Raw genomic sequence first — 10,001 nt, 5'->3', positions numbered from 1 at the left:
GAGAGACAAGGAGGAAAGATGGACGGCTAGGGAAAAGGTGGACGATCAAGTGTTAATGTCAAGGATGAGGCCCCTCATTTGTGGCCCCACCTAGAGCTAGGGCTATTGTTGATGGTGGAGGAGAAACAAGGAGGAGAAATGGATGGCCAAGGCATAGGTGGGCGTGTTAATGTCAAGGTTGAGGCCCCTCATTTGTGACCTCACCTAGAAATGGGGCTAGCATTAAAATCTTACTGCCTTAACTGATCAAAAAATTTATTTAATATATTTATATAATAGATCAAGAAAATTTCCTATAATATATTTTTTATGTATTCACTTTCATGTCATTTAAAGATATAAACTTTCTGTTATTATTATATATATTTAATTTTGGAATCATTATTAACGTATGTAATTATTATATAAACCTAGAGGAAAGTAGCTATTGGTATTCGAACCTAAATCTCTCACAAACCAACAACTTTGGTGACTGTTTTACACGCACTCATTTATATACAAATAAAAATGACATTTTATCAACTTTTTTCCAATTATAATTTAAAGGTAACCTCTTCCTCTAAAAATAGGGATGACGACACAATTTTAAGTAGCAATCACAACTACGTCGCAACCTTAATATTCATTCCTTTGTAATGAGTACACATGGGATTCTTACACAAAGTGGGTACGTTTTATTTGATTTCAAGTGATCGCAGTTCGTGATATCCCAGTCTAGTTATTGCAATCTCAAACGAATTGATAGAATTCAATGATAGAAAAATTAAAGAATATTTGATAGATCTCAATGCTATGCTCTGTCAACTAAGACTTTATTTAGTTTTTTTGTTCAATTAACTCTCTGGATGGTGCATTCTGCAGGAAGGCCCTACAGAAACCTTTTTCTGTCCAAGCAGTAATCATAAATCATGTAATTCTTGAGCACCCATTTCAGTTTCTGTTCCTGACTGAAATCCAAGGCCGCCTGACTCCACCATGAATTTGCAGAGCAAACAGAAGACTTTGTGCACACCTATGCATTAAAATTGTGGAAAGAGGCATCGAAGGGTGCTTTTCTCCAATCAGTCTTCATTGCCCCGCCTCTGGTTGCCCAATCGTCTGTGTACCACGAGCTCGAATATATTCTCATTGCTTGATTCTTCGGATATGCAACACCCAACTTCTTGTTGTTCTCGAACACTCTCACCGGTGTTCCATCCACGGAGAATCTGCACAATACGACCACCATGATATATTAGAACTATAGATAATTATATCCATAAAATTACGAGTAATGCTTGTATTACATACATAATAATTTGTTGAGGATTCCAGAGTAGAGAGTAAGTGTGAAAATCGGCGGTGTGATCAAACCAGAGGTTAAATTGTTGTTCCCGATTGCCCTGGCCTTGAGAGTAAACATTTGTGTGCATAACGTAGGGATCTCCAGACAGGTTTCCCAAAAACTCGAAGTGAATTTCATCGTGGTTATTGCCTTGGGACGAAAGCTGCACCAAATATTTCAACACATGAATTTATCTGCCATGCTCAGCTAAGAAGGATAATATGTCCTATGTCATTACTAATATGAATACTATGATATATTAAGCGGACTTACATAGTATGTCGTTATAGTGCCTGCCGAGTTACCAGGAACCAACTTGATTTGCATATCGATGTTTTCGAACAGGTATTCCTTCTTGGATTGAAATCCCGAGCCTATCATATAACATCTAAATTAAGGTTCGACATAGAATTTGAATTATATACAATAAGGAAAGGATGATATGAGTAGAAAAATATGGTTTTTCGTTATACCTGAGGATCGGTCGAGAGTAAGCTACAACTGTTGCCCTTTGTTGAGTATATTAGCGCGATCACTACCCCATGTGATATCAAAATCGTTATAAAAATTTGCTGAAACATGGTGGGAGATTGAGACCATAAATATGAGGAAAAGCACGAGGAGGGCCATTGATAACAGAGTTGAAATGAGAAAGTCGAATTTAGGTAAGGTGTTAAGAAGATAGTGGATTTGTGATGGCTGAAAGCTACCAATCGCTTGTATATATATAGTACAAAAGTATGAATGAGTTGTCACGCCTTGGGGTTTATTTGGGTACGTGCAAGGTTTGGCTTTACAGGGATAACAATCTGGATTTTTTTTCTGGGGCCGGCTCATTTGTCTGGAAGCTCCCTTTTATCCTCATCTTTTCAACGTTTTGATACCAGAGCTCACATCCCATGATAATTGTAAGAGAAAGTGTTTTCTAGCTGTATTTTAGCTGCTTCATGTAAATTTCAGGTTGTTAAAGACACACAACTCCATGGCACGTTGTAGTCTCATGATTACCGAGAATTGATTAATGGAGAACAACTTGCAATAGATTTGAGCGATCAGAAACAAGTTGCAATTGATTTGGTCAAAGGTCTATTTTGAACAACACGCTCCTATTTGAGAAGGGAAAGGGAAGGGGCATGGGGCTTTCGTTATACCTACAACACTAAAAGTTATGTTTCTTTTCCCTCTAGGGTGGGGAAGGGGCTTGGGGTTTTCGTTATACACTAAAAGTTATTTTCCTTCTTTCTGAGGTGGCAAGTTGGTATCTAAAAATTTTACCAGCAATTTAATTCTAGTCTATTTTATGAATTTAACTGTAAGTATTTTATTAATTAAAAATTATTTATATAAAGAGAGAGGGGGTGGATGGATACAAGATTATACTCTAGGGTAAAAAAGTAGAATTCAAAATAAAACATAACAATAACAAAAAAATTAAGTGAAAAACAGTAATAGTTTTAATCCATTTTCGATAATACTTTGAAGATTTTTCTTTCCACTATAATATTTTTAACTATACTTAAATCAAATGTTGTTTTGATAGCTATAATCAACAATGTCAAATAATATATTTTTAAGAAAATCTAAAATTCTTCAAGAGGCTATCAAATTTTAATTAGAATAATAAACCTTATAAAAGTTGTGCTATTCTTAATGATTACCTTATGTAGTGATATAGTATAGTATTTATATTAATATTTAGTCTTTTAAATAAGTAATATTAAATTAAGCTATCAAAAATTATAATTATATTATAGGTAAAACAAAAAAATAATTAGGCATGGGCTGAGTTTGGAACTTTTATAATGTTTGTTCAATTTAATTTATAATGTGCTTCTTTAATGCTAAACTTCTTAGTTTACCAATTAAAATAAATAATATTTAAAAATTAATAAAAAATATCATATTATGAAAATAATAACATGTGTACATTAGGGTTGCATTTTGAGAAATAGATCATTTTTTTAATACTTTTGTCTTTTGTGGTCCCTTTAATTTTGATTTTATGTTCTCCTTCAATTTTATTCTGTATGGATTACATTAAAATGAAGTGCATTCTATCGATGACTATATTCCTATTATTAATTTCTCACAATGATGTCTCTACCAAAAACCTAACTCTACATCTAAAAAATATTATTATGTTTTGATTAATAAAAAGCAAGATAGGCCTGCACCATTACATAAATGCTAAAAGTGCTACGTAGGGCACATGAGACATGCACACCAAGCAAAAACACAAAAGAGGCAAAACCTTTTTCGAAAAGAGGCTTTTGACCATAACCCCAACTAGTGGAAACAATGTCCCAAACACAGGAAATCACCTAATGAAAATGGAGGGGGTTAGGAGTGTGCCCCAAACCATCCTCTTGAAAAACCCCCTTAAACTAAGAGCAAACTAGCCAAGGGATAAAAAAATCAAAAGCAAATTTGAAAGACATTCTACAACCTTTTATGATTAGGGATACTAGAGAACACTGATCTGGAGACACCCACGAACCTAGTAAAAATAGAAACTCCTAGCCATTCTATAGCAGTAACAAGAAAAGACATCATGGAATGGACTAGCACAAACAAACACAAGGGGTTTTGAAAGGCACCCCAGAACCTTTTTCATGATGAGTAGCCTGCTAACAAAACATCAAGGGTCACCTCAATAGACAAGCTGTCAACAAAAATATTGGCAGACAAATCCCCAGACAGAAAAAATATAGGGTAGAGACCCTAGCCTTCAACCCAGTGACAAGAAGATCTCAACTCAATCGCCAATCTAGAAGTTCTAAGCTAATTGATCCAAACATGCCCACTACATGACGAGGGTAGTAGAAGACAAAAGCAAAAATTGTCAAAAATAACATCTTCTGAAATAAGAAAGAGTCTAGTGCCATCGCGAGGATGACAAAAATAGAGCCCTCTCTGGTTAAACTCCCATAGGGTAACCAACCCTCAGCACTCCTCTGGAAACCACCCGCCACAACATGGGAAGAATTGCCTCCAAGAAGAACACTATCATTCTCAAAAAATACCAAATCCGACCCCCAAAAAAAGCCATCAACAAAATAATATTTAAATAACAAAACACCTTCAAGGCCCATCTCCATAGGAACACTAAAAGAAGTAGAGTAAACATCATGTCAATTACCCTTCCCAACTAGGAGAGGAGTCCCAAGAGGAAGTCTTAGAGAGAGGAAGGAAAAGCTACCCCACTCCAGAGAACCTCAACACCACAGGAAACCATCCATCCTAGCACAAAATCCCACCTCCATACGATCAGTACTGAGCAGGGGAGCCCAATGCAGCACGCAACCCACCAACAAGAACCAACCCCAAACGAAGTTGCTCCACCAATGAGTGAGAGAAAATTAGGCACACTCAGCCCTGAATAGAATCTAAAATCCCCAATCAACAAAAGCAAAGAGAAGACCACATAGGGGCACACATTAAACACCATAGAATGAAGGGTTGTCACCAAAAACAGACCCTACAAAGTAGGCCCAACCACCAGAGACTCTCGACACCCACCAAACTTAGGAAGCAAGGCAAAGAGATGAATAGAAACCCTGCACCCACCAACGACTCTCCTTGCATACTGTCAAGAAAGATTCACTGATTATAGGAAAAGGAAAAACAAGGGCCCAATCCAATAGGGAAGAAAACCATCATCTATTAGGGGCCACTTCCTAACCAATGACCCAACATGAAATAAGCATAAGGGAGGCACGATATGAGTAGATATCGAGACCCCAGAAAGCGAAAGGGGCGTAATGTCTCTCCAAGCAGAAAACCAAACAAGGAGCACTGAAAGAGCTACAACCACTATCCAAGAAAAAACCAAGCTACTAGCCACCTAAATCCCCTAACCATCCTCATCGTCGCCCTCACCTCCATCCTCTACATCGTACCCTGAAGAACCTACACCTCTAGAAACCCTAACACTCCTCGCTCCTCCTTGCTCCATTGAATCTTGGTGTACTAGTTCATTTCTTATAAATACTATTATGTTTTTCATTGTAATGATGAGAATTAAATTTTGATTATAAAATATTTGATTCACCAACTTGTCATTGAGCCAATCTACTTTTAGCACATACTTAGAGATATATTTGCAATGTGATAGATATTGACTCCATTATGATTGTCAATCAAACAAGGGGAGGTTTACACTATGTGGTTTAGCATAGAAGCAAGAAGACTACAATTTCTAGAAATGGGGTTTTCCTTTGGGTGTTAAAAGCCCAATTTCATTCCCTTTCACAGTGGAAAATCTATCCACTTTGCCTCTATTTTAAATAAAAGGCTATACATTCCTTGATTTAGAAGCTTTCCCTCATTCTATAGTTGCTTAGATAAAAAATAATAATTAATTGCTCCTATTTTAACCCTTCTATAGTTTTCGACGATTGAGAGGACACAAAACTAACAAAAATAGAGTTCTTGGTTACATTAACTTAAAAAATTTATAAATTGTAATCTTAATTTGACAAATAATTTGGAATGGATAAATCCAATGTAATATTTTTGTGAATTATTGTTATTTACAAATTTTGTAAGCAATGCTAAATTTACCCTTACCCCTTCAATTTAAGTGCTTAACATCCCTCCGGGCTAAGGCTCTGAAGTATTACCGTGCCCGTTTCAATAACATAAATTATTTTGATGTGATGGTATTGAGCAGATTTTCTTTGGATGGAACTCCCGTGAGAGTGTTTAAGAACAACGAGAATGTGGGTGTGGCGTATCCAAAGAATCAAGGCATGAGAATATATTCGAGTCTGTGGAACACAGACGATTGGGCAACTAGAGGTGGGCTTGTGAAGATAGACTGGAGCAAAGCCCTCTTCGTCGCCTCATACCAGAGTTTTAATGCACAGGTGTGCAGTACTTCTTCCTCTGACTGCTCTGCAAATGCATGGTACAATCAAGCAGCATTGGATTCGGGTGAGCAGCAGCAACTTGAATGGGTGCGCAAGAACTATATGGTATATGATTACTGTTCTGACACCAAAAGTTTTCCACTGGGCCTTCCTACTGAATGCACCCGTTAGACATCAAACGCTGAGTCAATCAACTCTACCTTCGAACAGGAAATTTTTCCCTCCTCTTTAATTGTACAATATTCACACTCTTTCATTCTTTTAACTTTCCCACAATTTCAATGTATTATTTCTTTCAACATGGAATAAAAGAAGGCTTCACACCTTTGGTAGATTATGTGGATGTAAAATCTTATATGAACAAATGCACACGAGTGCCCACCTGATTCCGTCCAGTAATTTCGGTTCTATTTCATAATCATGAATGCTTAGATTTATTTCTCATTTATTTCTTTTATAATCCCTCTCATTCCAAGACAATATCAATCAATGATACTTCTACACATGGTGATAATAGAATCATAATTCCAAAATCAACAATCAAGTTTACAAGGCAAGTCCCAAATTCCTGCAAGAACACTTTATCTATCAATACATATAAACAAGGTTAGATATAAATATTCCTTTAATCAGATATATTTCCTAGTGATCTAGACATCACCAATTTATTCCACATACAATATCAATTTTGTGTTTAGATTGGTCATGGATACTGTGCTTTACAAAGGTCATGTATCATGTTTGGGTTGCATAAAATTTTAACTTAGAAATAATTATGAAACAAATTTTGACTCACAGATTAGTCACCCAATTTTATCAAGCATTGATCATATGTGACAGTGTGATCAAGAGAAATAGAGGAAGGGGGAGATATAGGGAGACAGAGAAAAATAGATATAAAGAATTTGATTATTTGCTTAAGTTCTTGCTTAACTACATAATACTAGAATGGTTCTTTTCTTGATTGATTGTGAGTAAAGGATCAAAATTCTTCAACCCTAATGTATAATGAGATATTTAGTTATATAATTTTCTTAATCACTTCCTTGAGTTACTTGTAGAATTGGATGATGGCTAATTTTATTTTTTATTATTTTGAAATTGTAAACTATGCTTCTCTCTTTAACATGGTAATTTCAAGTGTGCCAAAGAATATTTTCTTCCTATGCCATTTATTTCTCTTCTCATTTGTTGTTGGATACTCCTAAGATTAAAAAGTTAAATAAGATCATTGGTAGTTTCCTTTAGTTTATGGTCAATTTAATAAAGTTAACATGGTATATAACATCACATTTTGACTTATCTTAGAGCAAGTGAATTTGTGGCGCCTTTTTTACAAAGTGTGGTTGCAAAGGTGATCATTATGATATTTACAATGGTTCAAATTTAGTTGCTAGAATGAAGGTGGGTAGTTCAACATAGTGTACTCCATCAAGGACAATTCCATGAGAAAGAAGTACACCATCCCCTAATTTTTATCTGATCTAACTACCCTAAGAAATCTCCTCATAAACACATAAGGAGTTGGAATGCTAGCAAAACATTGCAAATTACTAAGAATGGATATCTCTGTGTGCAAAAGTCCAGCTTTTGTGTAAGCTTTGTCTAGATAATGTGAATAAAATCTTCAACAAGAGGAATAGAGATTTCTTCATATTTTTCTCCAATCTATAACCTCTTGCAATCCTTCTCATGGGCCAAAGTCAACAATGAAACTTTGCAAAGATCAACATGGAGAGATACCAAGACAATTCAAAACAAACCAAAACTAAGCGCAACAAATTAAAAAATGTTTTTGGTCAATGTGGATTGCTTGTCTACTTACGTGCTCTTGCACCAAATTCAAACTATTATGTGGATCTTTAAAATTATTCGGGGATTATTAAGTAGAGATTTGCATTAATGAAGATAAGGTGCATTTGCGAGTTTGATCTTTGTAAGGTAAAGCCAAGTAAATCAATTTCATTTGAAAAGTAATTTCTTACACTATCATTAGGGTATCCACCTAGGGTAGACTCTATGTTGCAAGATTAGGCATCAATTAGTCTAGAAGGTCAACCATTCATTCTCATAAATCAAGAAATCTTGCAAACTTTTTAAGTTTTTACACTTCCTTTACTTTGATTATACAACCTATTGTTGAAAATTTCTATTAATTTTATGGTGATCTTTGATTATTAAAAGCCTAGAGGATTGTTTATAGTCTAGTTTTCACTATCTCGATGATGTATACAACTATCATTGAAAGTATTTAAAGGATTTCTGACGTAATCAATATTTAGTTGCATTAGTTATCTAGATGCTTGAAACAATGCAACAATCCTTAGCAAAGAACAACAATCACAATTAAAGTATAAAGTCGTAGTTTTTGGTGTAATTGAGATATTTATCAAAATTCAAGTGTAGTTTTTCGAGTCAAACTCATTGACCCATATTTCATGGGTAGTGGTTCACAAGAACCCATCTCTCATGAGAATGAATGGTACACTTAGCACTTATTGCATTAAGATAAAATTTTAGTATTGGATCTTTTCCAAGATGTCACCCATCTGAAATGTACTCCTACTCCAACTGAAATGTTTTTAACAATAGAAATTCCCAAAATTAATTGCACTTAACTTGCTATCCTATTTGATAAACTTTCAGCAAGTGTTGTGAGTTCCCTTTAGTTTATTAATTGATAATAACTAGGATATAGAAATTACAGAACTGAAACTGAATTAAGTCAAACATTTAAGACCTGCAATCTTCTTCAATATTCGTATTCTTCACCGTAGCATAAAATTATCAAGAACAAATTTAACAGCCAGTTCCCTTTGGCGTTCATTAAATGAGCTCAAACTAACAGAGGTGTAAGGTGCAGATTCATTCCAGGCAGTTTGGAGTAAATATTGACTCTCCCGTACAAAACACTAACAGGAAATTCGAATGTCATTAAGCAATTCTGTTTTCTAATGGAATGATGATTACGAGTGTCTTCAATGACCAAAATATGACACCTCAGACGTGGACGACAAGAAAATTCAACAAGTCCGACTTCCCCGAGATTTTACGGAAACTAACGCAGCCGTGTACAGTAAAAAAGAAATTCGAAACTCTGATAACAAGTCAAATTTGAGATATATATTAAATTGTCTTGGATAGCATTTGTTACACACAAACATAGATTTATCTGATAAAATTACGCGTCGCAATCATATATTTAATACAAATTATATTGCAAAATTTTTATTTGACAATAATCTTTTTTTAAATTTCTAACATTAATATTGCATTGTATGTAATACTCACCCATTCACATAATATAATATTTTATCCATTATTAAATCATTCCTTTTAGAAAAAAGAAAGACATTGGTACACAAAATCTAACACTAGCACTTGCACCAAAACAAGGTGCGAGGGTTACGCCGATAGCAATGTATACTTTCAATGATAAATTGGAGGGTACAAAATTACATAATGTTAAAATTGCATTTATTAATGATAATTTTTTATTTAATGTAATCAAATCGATTTTAAAATATAAAAAATATAAATACAAATGAATGCAAATTTATCCAGGATATTATAATTTCTTGTCTTGGTTTGAGGCAACTCTACTTTTCCCTTATAAGCCCTTTCTAGTGTTTCAACATTTCTTATCTCGATGTGCCTATTTAATTTGTCATCCATCGCATGACTTTCCCTCCAGTCAACTCTTACCCTCTAACCCTAAACTTTACCCTTATCCTAATTCTAACCTTAACCCTTACTATATCCCCAATTCTGATCCTTAAATTAAACATAATTCTAACCCTAACCAT

At 34.7% G+C, this 10,001-nt stretch overlaps 1 protein-coding gene and 1 pseudogene across 1 annotated transcript; one reads left to right on the top strand and one right to left on the bottom strand.

Annotated features, from left to right (window-relative positions):
• Nucleotides 1-621: 621 nt before the first annotated feature.
• On the bottom strand, nucleotides 622-2,003 carry LOC131867212 (xyloglucan endotransglucosylase protein 1-like; annotated as a pseudogene).
• A 3,871-nt stretch (nucleotides 2,004-5,874) lies between these two features.
• LOC131867198 (xyloglucan endotransglucosylase protein 1-like) lies at nucleotides 5,875-6,366 on the top strand. Its single transcript, XM_059215503.1, has one exon. The coding sequence runs from the start codon at nucleotides 5,875-5,877 to the stop codon at nucleotides 6,364-6,366; it is 492 nt and encodes a 163-aa protein (XP_059071486.1).
• Nucleotides 6,367-10,001: the final 3,635 nt, after the last annotated feature.

The sequence above is a fragment of the Cryptomeria japonica genome, unplaced genomic scaffold, assembly GCF_030272615.1.
Source record: "Cryptomeria japonica unplaced genomic scaffold, Sugi_1.0 HiC_scaffold_165, whole genome shotgun sequence".
NCBI classification, from domain to species: Eukaryota; Viridiplantae; Streptophyta; class Pinopsida; order Cupressales; family Cupressaceae; genus Cryptomeria; species Cryptomeria japonica.
Note: the sequence above shows the minus strand (reverse complement) of the source record. Positions and strands in the feature narration are given on the sequence as shown.

Coding starts and splice junctions, on each gene's coding strand:
- LOC131867198 (XM_059215503.1), top strand. CDS start 5,875: ATGCTAAATTTACCCTTACCCCTTCAATTTAAGTGCTTAACATCCCTC.